Source organism: Caretta caretta, chromosome 27 (genome assembly GCF_965140235.1).
Source record: "Caretta caretta isolate rCarCar2 chromosome 27, rCarCar1.hap1, whole genome shotgun sequence".
NCBI lineage: Eukaryota > Metazoa > Chordata > Testudines > Cheloniidae > Caretta > Caretta caretta.
In genome coordinates this window covers 3,543,349-3,562,690 of record NC_134232.1, presented here as the reverse complement: position 1 = coordinate 3,562,690, position 19,342 = coordinate 3,543,349, and the positions used below count along the sequence as shown (strand labels likewise).

The window sequence follows — 19,342 nt, the reverse complement described above, 5'->3', positions numbered from 1 at the left end:
TCCTTTTCTTGAGTTTCTTTCTGATCGTATCTTTGTCTCCTTCGTCAACTCCCATCTTAAGTGTTTGGCTCTCTGGTCCGTTTCCCATGTTTGGTGTTTACTTTCTTTGTCTCACTGTGTGGCTTTCCATTTTCAGTGTCCACATGCTGTTTTTGCAGCTTCCCACTCTTTATCTTTCTGATGATAGAATCAAAGACTTAGAAGGGAACACAAGGGTCATCTAGTCTAACCCCCTGCCAAGATGCAGGATTTGTTGTGTCTAAACCATCCTAGACAGATGGCTCTCCTGCTTCTTTTTGAAAACCTCCCGTGAAGGAGCTTCCATGACTTCCCTAGGCAGTTTGTTTCATTGTCCTACTGTTCTCACAGAGAGGACGTTTTTCCTGAGATTTAGTCTAAACCTGCTATGCTGTAATTGAACCCATTGCCTCTTGTCCTGCCCTCTGTGGTAAGAGAGAACAACTTTTCTCCATCTTATTTATGGCAGCCTTTCAAGTATTTGGAGACCGCTATCATGTCCCCCCTCAGTCTCCTCTTTTCCAAACTAAATATATCCCATTCCTTCAGCCTTTGCTCGTATGGCTGCATTCCATCCTTTTGATCATCTTTGTTGCTCACCTCTGGATCCTTTCCAGTTTCTCTACATCCTTTCTATACAGCGGTGACCAAAATAGGACACACACACAGGACTCCAGCTGAGGCCTAACAAGTGCCAAATAGACCCAAATAGACCTGTAACTTGCGTGATCAGCCTCCAATCTGGCCAGTTGTAACTTTGCAGTTACTTTGCTGTTGCTTACTTTAAAATTCCTCGTTTTGTTCTGTTGAAATAAACAAATAGAAAATAATAAAACTGTGTTTGGAGTGTAAACCTCAGTCAAGTAGCAAGCTGTGTGAAAATCCTGTCCTACTACAGCAGTGTGGTGCTTTGGGGGTTCACCCAGACGGGTAGGGGTTCTGTCACTGCCTGCCCTGGAACCCTGGGTGGTTCTGTGCTGTGCCACTTTGGATCAGAGCTCTGCCATCAGCCGCCTGCTCACAGCATGACAGCCTCGCCCTGGCTTCCCCCAGCCTGGCTACTCCTAGCAGGGTGGCACCAACAGCCCTTCCGTCTTGGGTCGCCCCAAAACTGAACCTGTCTGCTCACAGACCTCGTTAAGTTCGCTGCCTCCAAAGAGACACAGCCCACGCTAGCCTGGTAGTTTAGTTGATGACTTCACGCTTCAGTTTAATACACAGCACTGAGATAGTTTTGTAATAAAACAAGAATAAGTTTATTAACAGACCAGAGATTTCAATGATACTAAATAAGAATAGAAGACACTGGTACGGTTACGGGTAAAACAAAACGAAATACTCTTTCTCGTGACACAAACTTAAAACATCAGCAAGTTCCAATCTTTGTCTCAGCAGGTTTCTCAGCTGTAGTCCATTCCAGCTACCCTGAGTTTTCAGGCCAAAAAGATCCACTTTGCATGATCTCAAAGGGTGCTGCTCCCCCTTTGTCCCCTAGGTAATGGATGCCAGAATGGGTGTCTGCCTTTGGGTATGTGACCCAGAGTCTGTTGTCTCTGTGCCAAGAGCCAGGAAGGCTTCCTTGGTGTGCAGGCTGCATTCCCCGTCATGAGTGCTAAATGGTCTCTCCTCCCACCCCCACCCCACCACGCACTTGGTTTAGCTTGATGGTTTGGTTTATGGCATATGTAGATTGCTTTTCTTTGCCCTCCCAGGAATTACCTGGTTCAATTTCCATTGGAGACACAGGAAAACAAGTTTCAGAGTAGCAGCCGTGTAAGTCTGTATCCACAAAAAGAAAAGGAGTACTTGTGGCACCTTAGAGACTAACAAATTTATTTGTGCATAAGCATTCGTGAGCTACAGCTCACTTCGTCGGATGCTTATGCTCAAATAAATTTGTTAGTCTCTAAGGTGCCTCAGGAAAACAACATTCCTTTGTCTGGGACAGGCTGGGCATATGCACTGGAATCAGCTTCTGTAGGACTCATTGTCACTGGGCGCTGGGATTCCCTATAAAGACCCTGTGAACTCTGAGTTTAGGGTTGTCCCCAGCATGTGATGCATCCTCATGAAGGAGGTCACAGCTTCGCACCCACCCTCACTGACATCGGCATAGCTCCCTCCCCGGCTGCCCTTCCCCTGGCCTGGAGGCAGGTTGACCCTGTCCTCTCTCCTCTGGGGAAAGGTTCGGGAGGAGTCCGCCCCTGATTTTTTCCATCTCTCCAGCAGCTATTTTGGTTTGTTCCCCCTTCCCCAGAGCAGGGGACGACTCATGCCTGGATTCTCTCTCTGTTGCAGCAGGTGATCGGGCAGTGAGTGAGAACGAGGAGGAGAATTCTCAGCAGGGAGATACACAGCACAGGGAACCACCCGGGATGTTTCCAGAAAGATCTGAAAAGAACGTTCACTGGAGTCGTGAGCGGAGAAAAGGGCATGAGAGTCAGCACTGGCCAGAGGGGCAGCCGGGAAAACAGCCGGGGGATTGTCGGGGAAGTGGCAAGGACCTCCAGGAAACCGCAGCCCAGCAGAGAATCCCCACAGGAGAGAGAAAGAACACCTGCACTGAGTGTGGGAAAACCTTCAGTAGCTGCTCAGCTCTTAGTACACATCAGAGAATCCACATGGGCAAGACACCCTATAGATGCTGCGATTGCGGGAAAAGCTTCAATCGGAAATCGCATCTTAGTAGACATCGGAGACTCCACACAGGACAGAGACCCTTTAAATGCTCCGAGTGTGGGAAAAGTTTCAGCGTGAGCTCAAACCTTATTGCACATCAGACAATCCACACAGGAAATAGACCCTTTACATGTTCTGAGTGCGGGAAAAGCTTCAATCGGAACTCAAACCTTATTACGCATTTTAGAATCCACACGGGAAGTAGACCTTTTACTTGTGCTGACTGTGGGAAAAGCTTCACTGACAGCTCAAACCTTACTCAGCATCAGAGAACCCACGCGGGGGAGAGACCCTACAGGTGCTCGGAGTGCGGGAAAAGCTTCACTCGGAGCTCAGACCTTATTAGACATGAGACAATCCACACGGGAGACAGACCCTTTAAATGCTCCAAGTGCGGGAAAAGTTTCAATCAGAACTCGCACCTTATTACACATCAGAGGATCCACAAGGGAGAGTAACCCCATAAATAGCTTGGCTACGGCTGGCCGAAGGTTTTTTTTTTATAATACATTTGCTATTTTCCAATAGTGAGCTTTAAAGCTGTTTGCACCATTTGCTTCACTGTGGTCCCTCAGCTCCCTCAGGTGAGTTGCCTGCTTTTGCCGCTCACCCTTCTTTGGGGTGAAGCCCATCGTGCTTTCTATCAATTCCTTGATATGTAGCTTCACTGTATAAGTCATGGGAGTGTGTGCCCCTCCTGACAAGAATGTCCATCAGTCCCAGATAGGGAGAGAGTGGTGACTTCAGCTAGCTACATATAGGTAAAATCTACTTGGACCTTGTCTCAATGAGGGTTTTCCATGGAGTTAGCAGCTCTGGTAAAGTGGTTGAGGTTAGCTAGCACATTTCTCCTTAAGCTGACCTAACCTCCATCACTCTTCCTAGTTCAGACAACCCTAAGCATCACATTTATATTTACTCCTGCGGGAATTCTGTGCCAAAAAAATAAAAATTCTGCACACAATATTTGAAAATTCTGCAGATTTTATTTGTCAAAATAACACTACATGATCATGCCAGTTTCAATTGTTTTGGTAACTTATTTGAAAATACCTGTCAGCAAGTATGACTGTAACAATACAGACACACACAAAATTTCCCCCAGGAGCAGAGAATTAAAGAAACCCCTATGACAACCTGGTTCCAGTTTCTCTGCCTGTACTACCCAGAGCCCAGCCAGGGGGGGCCAGGCACCCACAACCCCCCCCTCCCGCCCGAGTCCAGCCACAGGCCCTCCCAGCCCAGACACCCATCCCCTCTCTCTCCAGAGTCCAGTCGTGGCCCCCCTAGTCCAGGCACCCATCCCCCTACCACTCAGAGCCCAGCCGTGGCCCTCCCAGCCCAGACACCAGCCCCCTACTGGCCAGGGATCCACAGGGAGAAACAGCCTGTTGCTGGGTCCCAGGCTTGTATGGAGTTTCCTGCACACCACCCTCTCCTTCCCTTGGGCGTGCGGTGAACTGCAGCTGCCGGAAACTCTCTACTCTCTCCCCCGTCGTCCCCACCCCCACAGTGTCTTCTATCTGCAATCAGGGCTCAGCCAGGTCCAGTGGCCCCTGCTGGTGGCCAGCAGCATTGCAGCCCATTTCTCTGCAAGGGAAAGGAAATTCTGTGCAAAAAACATTGATTTCTGCAAAATTCTGCATTGCACAGTGGCGCAGAATTCCCCCAGGAGTATTATTGTTCCCCCACTAGTAGAGTGATTGTCAGAGTAACTGAGTTCACCCTTTGTGGACAGATTGTCTCACTCCTTGTTATTCTCACTTTCTCCAGGTAGTGCACAAAGTTGTTATTTTTGTACCATTTTTCTCATTTAAAATATATTTATAACAAAGAGAAGGCGCAGGGAGACAAAAAAATAGTGTCATTTCTGCCTGTGATACACAAAGGAGACAGGGTGAATTGGAGGGATTCTTTCCTTCCCCATCACCACCATGATACTCCCTCACCACTCCGGCTTTAGAATTTATTCTGTCCCTCCACCTCCCAAAGTGTCATGTGACACACTGTTCTTTGCTCTCTGTGCTTAGGAATCACATACTTGTAAGGACTGGAGATTAAAGTGTCACAGATGTAGAGGGGAAATTTGAGTGGATCCCAAAGCCAGTGTGATCGTTCTGATCTTAAATCCCAGTTTCCAGTTCTTGAAAAAGTGACTTTGGGGCTTTTTCCTGCTGAGCGGATGGAAAGGCTGCCTGTTTTTCCCCATTTCAAGGATGCTAAAACTTTTGAAAATAATAATGAGGTGATGTTGAGTAAAGCAGGTTTGTATGGATCATAGGAAAACGCAGTGGGAGAATTTGTCCTCCTGACTTTTGAATCATTAGATATACACTATGAAATTCGAGAGGAGGTTATTACACTGGAATTCGCAAAAAGAAAAGGAGTACTTGTGGCACCTTAGAGACTAACCAATTTATTTGAGCATGAGCTTTCGTGAGCTACAGCTCACTTCATCGGATGCATACTGTGGAAAGTACAAAAGATCTTTTTTACACACAAACCATGAAAAAATGGGTGTTTACCACTACAAAAGGTTTTCTCTCCCCCCCACCCCACTCTCCTGCTGGTAATAGCTTATCTAAAGTGATCACTCTCCTTACAAAAAGAAAAGGAGTACTTGTGGCACCTTAGAGACTAACCAATTTATTTGAGCATGAGCTTTCGTGAGCTACAGCTCTGGGGGTGGGGGGTGAGAAAACCTGGATTTGTGCTGGAAATGGCCCACCTTGATTATCATGCACATTGTAGGGAGAGTGGTCACTTTGGATGAGCTATTACCAGCAGGATAGTGAGTTTGTGTGTGTGTTTTTTGGAGGGGGGTGAGGGGGTGAGAGAACCTGGATTTGTGCAGGAAATGGCCTACCTTGATTATCATGCACATTGTGTAGAGAGTTGTCACTTTGGATGGGCTATTACCAGCAGGAGAGTGAGTTTGTGTGTGGGGGGGTGGAGGGTGAGAAAACCTGGATTTGTGCTGGAAATGGCCCAACTTGATGATCACTTTAGATAAGCTATTACCAGCAGGACAGTGGGGTGGGAGGAGGTATTGTTTTATGATCTCTGTGTGTATATAAAGTCTGCTGCAGTTTCCAAGGTATGCATCCGATGAAGTGAGCTGTAGCTCACGAAAGCTCATGCTCAAATAAATTGGTTAGTCTCTAAGGTGCCACAAGTACTCCTTTTCTTTTTGTGAATACAGACTAACACGGCTGTTACTCTGAAACTCTCCTTACAATGTGTATGATAATCAAGTTGGGCCATTTCCAGCACAAATCCAGGTTTTCTCCCCACCCCCCGCACAAACCCACTCTCCTGTTGGTAAGTTTCTCTGCATTGTGGATTTTTCTCTTTCCTGAATGCCGTTTGGTCACATGATTGGATATTTTGTTGGACAATGTGGATCAGATTTTGAAACAGATTACCATTTGCTAAAATAGTCTTGTGGGTTTTCCCATCCCTCCATGATGACATAGAGGAAATTATTTCAGTCACCGGGAGAGAATACTCCAATTTATTGGGCATGCTACCAAGGAACTAGTAGTGTATTTTAAATCTCCATATTGAAATGGTGAACAACAGTACACCACAAATGGTGCAACCAGCTGAAGTAATTGGATATGATCACACTGTTGTTAAGTTGGTTGGGTCAATATTGTGTCAGATGATCTGGGGAGAGAATTTCCCAGTAAGTGACTTGGAACTAGGAAAAATATTTGGTTCCCAAAACAGTTGTGGCCCAGGCAGGTCCGGATTAAAGAATTTTGGGTCCACCTCCCCACGTTCCTTAAACTAGACAGAACATGTGATAGACCATATGTAAATATGAGAACCTCTTCATGTATGATGATGAGTTAGAGCTTTCTCAGCAGAGAATACAGAAGCACCACTGAAAGTGAAATGATTGTGTTCTTATGCTAATTTATACAGTAGCATAGTGTATTTTCAGAATTAGCAGGAATACAAACAGAATTTGAATATAAGAATAAAAATTAGCCCCACTGAGTGAAAAAAAAGTATTACCGGGTGCTGTGCTGCATGTTCATGTACTGGAAGAAAACATGTATGTTTAATATATTTTATTGTGTTTTGTTTGTTTAGGGTTTTTTGTTAACCACAATTCTCCATTTTTACCTCATCATTTGTTCACTTTGTTACCTTTTTTCAACAAACCTAATCATTATTTTTTATAGACTGCTTCAGAATACAACATGCACCTGGTATTAAACTAAATTGGTTTGTTCAATTCTCAAATAAATTGTTACATCCAAACAATGTTTCAAATATAGTTTCATGCCCTACGTGTAGAAAGCATTGCTACTAGGCCCAATCCTTCGGACTTTAGTCTTTGAAATCAGTGGGATTAGTTCTGTGTGCACGGATTGTGCGAACTAGACCAACTCTTATTTTCCAACAGATTTAACAGGGTTTTTTTGTTTGTTTTGTTTTGTGTAATCAGCTGGGCATTGTGCCAAGACTCCAGTGATTATAAATGCAAATTTGTATATGTGTGTGTGTGTGTGACTCTTTCTCTCTCTCTACACTCACAGACATCTGAGAATCCAGGATAGAGCACCAGTCAGTAGTTTAGGGACACCCAAAGCAGGGGTTGCATCCCTGCCCATCTTGGCTAATAGCCATTGATGGACGGATCCTCCATGAACTTCTCTAATTCTTTTTTGAATGCACTTAGGGCTAGTCTATGCTACCATACCATATCTGCGCAGCAGCATTGCTGCAGTGTGTCTGGTGAAGAGCGCTTTCCCGTCGGGATAAGCACTTCACCTCAATGAGAGGTGGAAACTGTATCATCGGGAGAGTGTCTCCCACCAACATAGATTGGTGTAGACACTGCTTCAAGTTGATGTAAGTTACGTCGCTCAGGGGGTGGCTTTTTCACAACCCTGAGCAACATAATTTACATAGACTTAAGCAGCAGTGTAGACAAGCCCTTATATTTTTGGCCTTCACAACATCCCTTGGCAATGAGTTCCACAGGTTGATTGTGTGTGGCGTGAAGGAGTACTTGCTTATGTTAGGTTTAAATCTGCTGCCTATTCATTTCATTGGTGACCCTTTGTCCTTGTGTTATTTGAAGGCATAAATAACACTGCCCTGTTCATTTTCTCCACACCATTCCTGACTTTATAGACCTCTAGCACATGCCCCCTTAATTGTCTCTTTTCTAAGATAACCAGTTCCAGTCTTTTTAATCTGTCCTCAGGTGGAAGTTGTTCTATACCCGCCATCATTTTTCTTGCCCTTCTCTGTACTTTTCCCATCACTAACAATGCATCTCCCCTCCCCCTCACAGTGACACCCGCACGTCCCCTCCCCCTCACAGACCCTCTCCACAGTGACTTCCCCATGGGGCCACCTCCTCACAGTCACACTCCATAGCCTCTCCTCCTCACAGCCCCTCCCCTCACAGTGACACCCAGCATACCCCTCCCCCACAGCCTCTCTCCCTGACAGCACCCATGTTCCCTCCCCCCCACAGTGATGCCCCTTCCTCTCACAGCAGCCAATAGTACACTAGATCAGCAGCACATTGATAGTCTTGAAGCCTTGAGGAAGCTCTGGAAGGTTGGAAGGAAGCTAAAAAAGGGTAAATGGGACAACCCAGGTCCTCGTAAGCCTGACACCGTGACATCGATCCTGGGCAAGATAATGGAGTAGCTGATATGAGATTTGATCAGCTAAGAATTAAAGGAGGGTAATGTAATTAACACAGGTCAACATGGCTTTATGGAGAATAGATCCTGTCAAACTAACTCGATATATTGTTTTCTTGAGATTTGGGGATTTTTTGGCGGCCCCAGAGCTTTTGGGATGTTTGGAGGCCCTTTATCTGATGGGATGGTCAGAGGCCCCTGAGCCTTTGTGATTTTTGGAAGCCCCAGAGTTTGGGGGATTTTTACAGGCCCTGCAGCAAAGGCCCTGGAGATTTACGGATTTGGGGGATTTCTGTAGGCCCTGGAGATTTGGGAAATTTTGCATTTTTTGTACGTCCCAGAGTTTTGGTGATTTGGGGGCATTTTCAGAGACCATGGAGTTTTGGTGATTTTTTTCTTGATATTTCAAGGTCTCAGGGCTTTGGGGGTTTTGGAGGACTCCAAGTTTTTGGGATTTGGGGGATTTTCTGAGGCCCTGGAACTTTTGGGATTTTTATTTTATATTTTATTTTCTAGCCGCAAGGAACTTGAGATTTTGGGAATTTTCTTAGGCCCTGGGGATTTTGGGATTTATGGATGCCAAGAAGTTTTTGATATTTTTGGGACTTTTCGTGGTCTGGATTTTTGGAGGAACTGGAAGTTTTGAGATTTTTTGAGGCCTGGGATGTTTTGGGATTTTGCGGCTTTTTGGAGGGCCCGGTGTGACACTCTGTATCTCGGGGGAACACCCTGCACCTCCATGTTCATCCTTATAATATGATTGTATGGTATCCAATGCAAAGTTTGTCATGTTGGGTGTCTTCGGAACACTCATGATGCACTAAGAATTGTTGTTATAGTGATGTTATAGGTTATAATTTCATGTATATAGTTATGAGGCTGAAAATGTGACCTCATGGCTTAAAACAAGCCCAGGCAAAACTCTCCAGGAGCAGAGGGGTAGTTCACACCTCATCAGGGCATGTATGGGACAAACCCAGCCCAGCTTCACAGGAACAAAGGACACTGGCCCAGGCAGCAACAAAGGATCTGTTGGACTCTCGAGTGAGTCACCCCCCTTCCCTTGGTCAGTCAGGGACTACGATGAGGTAATGCTCACCTGACCCTGAAGGGGGGGCGGAATCCAAGAGGGAAGAAAGAAAATGATAAAAGGGAGAGTGTTTGCCATGCTGGCTCTCTCGTCTACCTCCATCTACAGACATCACCACCAAGCGACTGAAGCACTGATCAAAGGGGAGAGCCTGGATGAAGGGCAACCAGCCAGTCTATGGTGAGAAGCATCTAAGTTTGTAAGGGAACTGAAAGTGTTAAGATCAGCTTAAAATGCATTTTGCTTTTATTTCATTTGACCAAACCCGACTTCTTGTGCTTTGACTTATAATCACTTAAAATCTATCTTTTATAGTTAATAAATTTGTTTGTTTATTCTACCTGAAACAGTGTGTTTGGTTTTAAGCATGTCAGAGACTCCCATTGGGATAACAAGCCTGGTACATATCAATTTTTTTGTTAAATTGACAAACTCATATAAGCTTGCAACATCCAGTGGGCACACCTGGATACTGCAAAACAGAGGTTCCTAGGGTTGTGTCTGGGACTGGAGATATTGGCTAGTGTCATTTGGTTGCACAATCCAAGGAGCAGCTTACATGCCAGAGGCTGTGTGTCAACAGCCCAGGAGTGGGGGTTATCACAGCAGAGCAGGGTGAAGCTGGCTCCCAGAGTCGAGGATTGGAGTGCCCTAGCAGATCACTGGTCCAGATAACACCAGGAGAACATCACACCCAGACTTCAGGGATTTTTTCATTTTTTGGAGGCCTCTGCAGCTTTTGATATTTTAGGGTTTTTTGGAGGTTGGAGAGTTTCTGGGATTTGGGGGATTTTTGGAGCCCCAGAGCTTTTTGGATTTTGGGATTTTTAGGTGCCCTAGTGCTCTGGCGATTTTCAAAGGGCATGGAGCTTTTAGGATTTTTGGATGCCCATGGAGATTTTAGGGTTTGGGGGATTTTCAGAAATCCCAGAGCATTTGGGATTTTTTTTATTTTTGGAGTCCCTGCTGTGGAGCTTTTAGTATTTTCAGAGGACCCAGAGCTTTTGGGAGTTTTGGTATATTTTTAGGCCCTGGATTTCGGGGATTTTCAGAGTCCCCCGAGTTTTTGCAATATCTCAGATTTTTTGAGGCCCCGGAGCTTTTCGGATTTTCAAAGGCCCCAGAGATTTTGTGATTTGGGGCAGGAGAGGCAAACAGAGGGAGTTTGTCTGGGAACCGTCCGAGAAGAGCTACTGTGAGTGCTGCCTTGGGGGTGCTGTGTTGTGAGATGGTGGGGTGAATATCCGAGTGTCTGTCTGCTGTGACCATTTGTTTGACTGGTGCTAGTTGCAGCGACTATAAGGTGGATAGAAAGCTGGCTAGATTGTCGGGCTCAACGGGTAGTGATCAATGGCTCCATGTCTAGTTGGCAGCCAGTATCAAGTGGAGTGCCCCAAGGGTCGGTCCTGGGGCTGGTTTTGTTCAATATCTTCATAAATGATCTGGAGGATGGTGTGGATTGCACCCTCAGCAAGTTTGCAGATGACACTAAACTGGGAGGAGAGGTAGATACGCTGGAGGGTAGGGATAGGATACAGAGGGACCTAGACAAATTGGAGGATTGAGCCAAAAGAAATCTGATGAGGTTCAACAAGGACAAGTGCAGAGTCCTGCACTTAGGATGGAAGAATCCCATGAACCGCTACAGTCTAGGGACCGAATGGCTAGGCAGCAGTTCTGCAGAAAAGGACCTAGGGGTTACAGTGGACGAGAAGCTGGATATGAGTCAACAGTGTGCCCTTGTTGCCAAGAAGACCAATGGCATTTTGGAATGTATAAGTAGGGGCATAGAATCATAGAATCATAGAATATAAGGGTTGGAAGGGACCCCAGAAGGTCATCTAGTCCAACCCCCTGCTCGAAGCAGGACCAATTCCCAGTTAAATCATCCCAGCCAGGGCTTTGTCAAGCCTGACCTTAAAAACCTCTAAGGAAGGAGATTCTACCACCTCCCTAGGTAACGCATTCCAGTGTTTCACCACCCTCTTAGTGAAAAAGTTTTTCCTAATATCCAATCTAAACCTCCCCCACTGCAGCTTGAGACCATTACTCCTCGTTCTGTCATCTGATACCATTGAGAACAGTCTAGAGCCATCCTCTTTGGAACCCCCTTTCAGGTAGTTGAAAGCAGCTATCAAATCCCCCCTCATTCTTCTCTTCTGCAGGCTAAACAATCCCAGTTCCCTCAGCCTCTCCTCATAACTCATGTGTTCCAGACCCCTAATCATTTTTGTTGCCCTTCGCTGGACTCTCTCCAATTTATCCACATCCTTCTTGAAGTGTGGGGCCCAAAACTGGACACAGTACTCCAGATGAGGCCTCACCAATGTCGAATAGAGGGGAACGATCACGTCCCTCGATCTGCTCGCTATGCCCCTACTTATACATCCCAAAATGCCATTGGCCTTCTTGGCAACAAGGGCACACTGCTGACTCATATCCAGCTTCTCGTCCACTGTCACCCCTAGGTCCTTTTCCGCAGAACTGCTGCCTAGACATTCGGTCCCTAGTCTGTAGCTGTGCATTGGGTTCTTCCGTCCTAAGTGCAGGACCCTGCACTTATCCTTATTGCCAGCAGATCGAGGGATGTGATCGTTCCCCTCTATTCGACACTGGTGAGGCCTCATCTGGAGTACTGTGTCCAGTTTTGGGCCCCACACTACAAGAAGGATGTGGAAAAATTGGAAAGAGTCCAGCGGAGGGCAACAAAAATGATTAGGGGACTGGAACACATGCGTTATGAGGAGAGGCTGAGGGAACTGGGAATGTTTAATCTACGGAAGAGAAGAATGAGGGGGGATTTGATAGCTGCTTTCAACTACCTGAAAGGGGGTTCCAAAGAGGATGGATCTAGACTATTCTCAGTGGTAGAAGATGAAAGGGCAAGGAGTAATGGTCTCAAGTTGCAGTGGGGGTGATTTAGGTTGGATATTAGGAAAACCTTTTTCACTAGGAGGGTGGTGAAACGCTGGAATGCGTTACCTAGGGAGGTGGTGGAATCTCCTTCCTTAGAAGTTTTTAAGGTCAGGCTTGACAAAGCCCTGGCTGGGATGATTTAGTTGGGGATTGGTCCTGCTTTGAGCAGGGGGTTGGACTAGATGACCTCCTGAGGTCCCTTCCAACCCTGATATTCTATGATTCTATGACTGTTTGACCGTGTGTGAGTTTGTTTGAAAAGTGTGAATTGGGAGTGCTGTGTTCCAGGTGGGCCTCGAGTGGTTGATTGGAGGGAAGGCTTTGAGCCGGAGCAACTGCTTTGACCCAGCAGACTTATAAAAAAGCTGCCAGTTGTGAACTGAGTGAGTGGTGAACAAACAGAGGGAGTTTGCCTGGGGGGAGTTCCTACAGAGTTTTTGCCTTTCAGGCTTCTGTGAGCAGTAAATACAACACCTGAAGAGGCTCTTAGAAGGAAGATAATATGGATAGTGAGTGATCAGCTGTTGTGACCTGTTTGTGCCATGAGCCATGTTTGTCTTTCTCCCAGGGGATAGAAGCGACTTCGTCTGTACGAAGTGCAAGCTGGTCTCCATATTGGAAGAGAAGGTTAAAGGACTAGTGACCCAAATATCAACCCTGCGTTGCATCAGAGAAAATGAAGACTTTCTGGATAGAAGTCAGTGTTTGGTATTGCAGGCAAAGCATGCTGAAGAATCAGAGAGGGCAGTGCAGAACGGGGAAGAAAATTGGCAGCATGTGACCTCCAGAAGAAGAAAGAGGAGAACCTATGTACCCCCGATGCAGATAGAGGTATGAAACCGTTTTCAGGGCTCTCTGCACAGGTACTATGGTGGAGAATGGTTTGGCAGAGTCATCTGAGGGATCTTTGCTTATTATTATGCCCTTTACTGTCAATACGCTTCACAGTCTGAGCAGGGCAGCCCCGGGCGAAACAGGCTTTGGATGCTGAACATCCCTCTCGTCCAAGAACTCCTGGCTTCTTCCCTCTGGAAGTATTATTATGGTGAGCAGCACCAGGTGGCCCTTCTTGTTACACGGGCTGATGAGTTCTTGTTCAGTCTCTTTGGAAGACAATCTTGTTCTGCATTCAGTGATGCAGTTGTCCTAAGATAGAAGCTGTGGCAGACGGCAGCTTCTGTATTCGGAGGCAATTCTTGGCACAGAGTAGCTTCCTGGGAAGCAGGCATTGGTGCATGCTGAGATTTCGGGAAGAGGGGATTGCCCGTGTGCTGTTTGCCTCTGTTCCCGGACTGCTGTACTTGTGTTAATAAAGCAAATCACACTTAGGCCTGGGGTCTACAGTACGCGGTTATTTCGGAATTAGCCGAGTTACTTCGAAATAAAACTGATTCCGTCCACACGACCAAACCAGTTTTTTCAATTTAAAGGGCTCTTTATTCCGATTTCTGTACTCCACCTCAGCAAGTGGAGTAGCGCTAAAATCGAGATCACAGTTCCGGGTTACAGGTACTGTAGACGCACTTCGACGTTATTGGCCTCCGGGAGCTATCCCAGAACGCTCCCTTGTGACTGCTCTGGACAACACTCTCAACTCTGATGCACTAGCCAGGTAGGCAGTAAAAGCCCCGGGAACTTTTGAATTTCCTGTTTCGTCACTATCAGCACAGTCCACCATCACAGGCGACCATGCAGAGTCCACCATCTCAAGAGATCACGCAGTCCCGGATTTGCAGATGAGCTCCAACATGGTCCGAACGGGAGGTACTGGATCTCATCGCATGTTGGGGAGATGAATCTGCTATGGCAGAACTATGTTCCAAAAAAAGAAATGCAAATACATACGCTAAAGTCTCCAGGGGACACAGAGCAGTGTCGTACAAAAATCAAGGAGCTCAGGCAAGCGTACCAAAAAGCCAGGGAGGTGAACGGGCACTCTGGGTCATAGCCCCATACATGCTGCTTCTACCGTGAGCTGCATGCAATTATGGGGGGTGACCCCACCGCTGTCCGTGGACACTTGCAAGGGCAGAGTAGCACTGAGCGAGGAGGATGGCTTTTTGGAGGACAAAGAGGAGGAGGAGGAGGAGGAGGACAGTGCACAGGCGGCAAGTGGGGAATCTGTTTTCGCCCTGTCATAATATAAAGGGAAGGGTAAACCCCTTTAAAATCCCTCCTGGCCAGAGGAAAAATCCTCTCACCTGTAAAGGGTTAAGAAGCTAAAGGTAACCTCGCTGGCACCTGACCAAAATGACCAATGAGGAGACAAGATACTTTCAAAAGCTGGGAGGAGGGAGAGAAACAAAGGGTCTGTGGCTGTCTGTATGCTGCTTTTGCCAGGGACAGACCAGGAATGGAGTCTTAGAACTTTAGTAAGTAATCTAGCTAGGTATGTGTTAGATTATGATTTCTTTAAATGGCTGAGAAAAGAACGGTACTGAATAGAATGACTATTCCTGTCTGTGTGTCTTTTTTGTAACTTAAGGTTTTGCCTAGAGGGATTCTCTATGTTTTGAATCTAATTACCCTGTAAGGTATTCACCATCCTGATTTTACAGAGGTGATTCCTTTATTTCTATTTACTTCTACTTCTATTAAAAGTCTTCTTGTAAGAAAACTGAATGCTTTTTCATTGTTCTCAGATCCAAGGGTTTGGGTCTGTGGTCACCTATGCAAATTGGTGAGGATTTTTACCAAACCTTTCCCAGGAAGTGGGGTGCAAGGGTTGGGAGGATTTTGGGGGGAAAGACGTGTCCAAACTACGTTTCCCAGTAAACCCAGTTAGAGTTTGGTGGTGGCAGTGGATATTCCAAGGGCAAAGGATAAAATTAATTTGTACCTTGGGGAAGTTTTAACCTAAGCTGGTAAAAGTAAGCTTAGGAGGTTTTCATGCAGGTCCCCACATCTGTACCCTAGAGTTCAGAGTGAGGGAGGAACCTTGACACCCCCCTAGCCAGGAACTATTCTTAACGCTTGGGCCAATAGCCTCCCCCAGACTCCGAAGGCAGGCTCCCGGACCATGACCCTGGAGAAGGCACTTCTGGTGAATGAGAGCTTGATCAGAGCCATGCAGTGAGGGGTGGGGGGAACCCAGCTGCGCTGGGCTGTTCGTGTTTAGTTTAAAGGGCTCATCCCTGCTCAGAGCCTCATCGGAGCCATGTAGTGTCGGGGGGGAGGGTGTTGTGTGAAGCAATCATCCCAGAGAGCCCGCAGGCCCTCCTTTTATATGGCAAACCTACGAGGCATTGCTTGCTATGGGAAAGGGGGCCTGGCAGTTTGAAAGCATTGAAATGAATGCAGAAGAAGCAGAACCCCACGTGCCCCTAGGGCTTACCATGGCTGCCTGCAAGCTGAATTCTGTTGTCCGGACACATGCGATGGCTTACTCATACTAAAATGGCAGGCACTTCAGTATAAGTGTGACCTTGTACAGAATGTGACCTTGTACAGAAAGAACATGTGCTGTGTACTACTCCTTTTCTTTTTGCGAATACAGACTAACACGGCTGTTCCTCTGAAACCTATGAATTTACTGTTTCACTGAGAAAGAGTGTCCCCTTTGTTCTCTAAAATGTATCTTTTAAAATACTACCCTCCCTTTTTCTCCTCCCACAGGTGCAAACACGGCCCCTATCTACTCCGTCCCAGAGGCTGGTCCAGATTAGAAGTGCAGTCCTCCCGCACTGATAGGGCCCAGCTGAATGCGTGAAGGCAAACAATTCCGGAGTCATGTAAAGCGTTACATGAATACGAAGAGAGGAGGGACACGCGCGATGACAGCAGGAAGGATGCTATGGTTAAGCTCATGGGGGAGCAAACTGACATGCTCCGCTGTATGGTGGATCTAATGCAGGAAAAACAGCAAGACCACAGACTGCTGCTGCAGCCCCTGTATAACCGCCCTCCCTCCTCCCCAAGTTCCATAGCTTCCTCACCCAGATGCTCAAGAACATGGAGTGGGGGGGAGGCTACAGGGACCCACACACTCAACCCCAGAGGATTGTACAAGCAGCAGAAAGCTGGCATATCTGAAATTTTGATTTCGTTTCTGGACTTGTCCTTCCCTCCTCCTCCACCCCCTAACCCAATTCCCCCCACCCCCCGTCTAGCTTCTGATTTCTCTCAGTGTTTTGTGCAACAAATAATAAAGAACGGTTTTTAAACAATTGTGACTTTATTTCCTTTCTTATATATAGGGGGTGGGTAACTTTAAGAGAAACAAACACAACTGTCACACCATACCCTGGCCAGTCATAAAACTAGCTTTCAAAGCTTCTCTGATGTGCAGCACGCCCTGCTGCGCTCTTCTAATCGCCCTGTTGTCTGGCTGTGCGAAATTGGCCACCAGACGAGTTGTCTCAACCTCCCACCCCACCATAAATGTCTCCCCCTTGCTCTCACAGATATCGTGGAGCACACAACAAGCAGCAATTACAATTGGAATATTGGTTGTGCTGAGATCTAACCGAGTCAGTAAACTGCGCCAGCGCGCTTTCAAATGTCCAAGGGCACATTCTACCACCATTGTGCACTTGCTCAGCCTATAGTTGAACTGCTCCTTACTACTGTCCGGGGTACCTGCGTATAGCTTCATGAGCCATGGCATTAAGGGGTAGGCTGGGTCCCTGAGGATAACTATAGGCATTTCAACATCCCCAACAGTAATTTTCTGGTCTGGGAAGTAAGTCCCTTCCTGCAGCTGTTCAAACAGACCAGAGTTCCTGAAGATGTGAGCGTCATGCACCTTTCCCGGCCATCCCATATTGATGTCGGTGAAACATCCCTTGTGATCCACCAGTGCTTGCAGCACCATGGAAAAGTACCCCTTGTGGTTTGTGTACTGGCTGCCCCTGTGTTCCGGGGCCAAGATAGGGATATGCGTTCCGTCTATCGCCCCACCACAGTTAGGGAACCCCAGTGCACTAAAGCCATCCACAATGGTCTGCACATTTCCCAAAGTCACTACCCTTGATAACAGCTGGTCAATGATTGCATTGGCTACTTGCAGCACAGCAGCCCCCACAGTAGATTTGCCCACTCCAAACCGATTCCCGACTGACCGGTAGCTGTCAGGCATTGCAAGCTTCCACAGGGCTATGGCCACTCGCTTCTCAACTGTGAGGGCTGCTCTCATTCTGGTGTCTTTGTGCTTCAGGGAAGGGGACAGCAAGTCACAAAGTTCCATGAAAGTGGCCCTACACATATGAAAGTTTTGCAGCCACTAGGAATCATCCCAGACTTGCAACACTAACTATGCAGTCCCACCTGTCTGTGCTTGTTTCTTGGGCCCAGAATCGGCGTTCCATGGTATGAACCTGGCCCAACGCCACCATGATCTCCCAATCGCCACATGCCGTGCTTCTAGGAACGTCTGTGTCCATGTCCTCATCAGTATAGTAATCGCACTGTCGTCGCTTCCTCGCCCAATTTTGCAGGTACTGCACATACCGCTGGATAATGCGTGAGGTATTTACAATGGTCAAAACTGTAGTGGAGATCTGAGCAGGCTCCATGGCTATGGTAATTCTGGTAATCCTGGAAAAAGGGCGCGAAACGTAGGAGAGCAGAGTGGCAGTGGAACAGGTGCTGTTCGGTTCATGACAGCTGAAAAAAGGCAGGAAATGGTTGTCTTCTGTAGCTTTCACAGAGGCAGAGCCCAGGACAGACAACACGGAGAAGCTCGGTAGCGCAGGAAGAGCGGGAGAGCAGAGTGGGCGGCTGTGCCGCTCGGTTCACGATGGCCGAGCGGAGTTGGCAGTGGAAGCGTTCGCTGAGGAAGAGGAAGAGTAGATACTAGAGATTACATAGGAAGATGAGAGGAAATGCAGGGCGGATTCATAGTAGCAGGAGAGCAGCAGTGCACTGTCTGCTGAAAGCAGTATGGCGTCTGCACGCCAAAACGGCGTGAAACGATTGTCTGCCGCAGCTTTCACGGAGGGGGGAGGGACTGACGACGCACACCCAGAAACACCCGCGAGAATGTTTTTGCCCCATCATGCACTGGGAGCTTAACCCAGAATTCCAATGGGCGGCAGGGACTGCGGGAACTGTGGGATAGCTACTCACAGTGCACCGCTCCGACATTCGATGTTAGCCTCGGTATTGTGGACGCACTCCGCCAAATGCACACGCTTTAGTGGGGACACAGAAGACCGAATGTATAAAATCACTTCCGAAAATTCGAATAAAATAATTTTGAAATAATTTCGTACAGTAGACGTACCCTTAGAATTCACGCCGACTCTGTACACTGATTTCTCCTCCACTGGGAAGCTGACTGGCAAGGCACAGGACATCTCGCGCTCACCAGAGGAGCAACCCTTGTATCAGTAGGATAATATGAAGGCTGGTTTTTCAGATGGGTGACCAACCAGGGCACCATGGTCAAGAGACAAGGAGAGGGGTTGGCCCGGGGTGCGAGGCTTCAGAAAGGAGCTCAGGGCAGTGAGGGAGGAGGCAGTGGGGTCCTGGGACAACGGGGAGCCCAGGGGAGCAGCATCGTCCAGGGGTGATGGTGGGATGGGTGGGGAGCTCAAGGAGGCAGTGGAGGCCAAGGGCGATGGGGTGTGTGTGTGCAGGGAAGCAGTGGGAGCCAGGGGTGATGGGGGGAGAGGTGGGGGGCCTAGGGAGGCAGTGGAGGCCAGGGGTGATGGGGGAATGGGTGGGGAGCTCAGGGAGGCAGCAGGGTCCAGGGGCGATGGGGGGATGGGTGCGGGGCCCAGGGAGGCAGTGGAGGCCAGGGGTGATGGGGGGCTGCAAGGAAGCAGTGGGAGCCCGGGGTGGATGGGGCGATGGGTGGGAGGCCCGGGGAAGCAGTGGGGTCCAGGGGTGTCAAAATACAAGCTCAACCAGGGCAGCATTTCCCTAAGGCCGGCCCTGGCTAATAAAAGGTCCAATAGTGACCTACAGTGCAACCGGTGCCTTTAGTTCCTACCCGACCAGTGCCCGTGGGGGGGTTTCCCTG

The 19,342-nt window shown here is 47.7% G+C and overlaps 1 protein-coding gene across 6 annotated transcripts in view; it reads left to right on the top strand.

The window, feature by feature from the left end:
- The window catches only part of LOC125626575 (uncharacterized), a 33,254-nt gene extending 16,710 nt beyond the window's left edge, over positions 1-16,544 (top strand). For 4 of the 6 annotated variants that reach the window (XM_075123602.1, XM_075123601.1, XM_075123599.1 and 1 more), the window contains one exon: positions 2,317-7,204. In XM_075123602.1, the coding sequence (XP_074979703.1) occupies positions 2,317-3,155 (839 nt within the window). In that variant the 3' untranslated portion in view covers positions 3,156-7,204. Of the gene's footprint in view, positions 1-2,316; positions 7,205-15,993 lie in introns of those variants that run through there. The other 2 variants (XR_012666180.1, XM_075123600.1) reach the window with 2 other exon arrangements.
- The last annotated feature ends 2,798 nt before the right edge of the window (positions 16,545-19,342 follow it).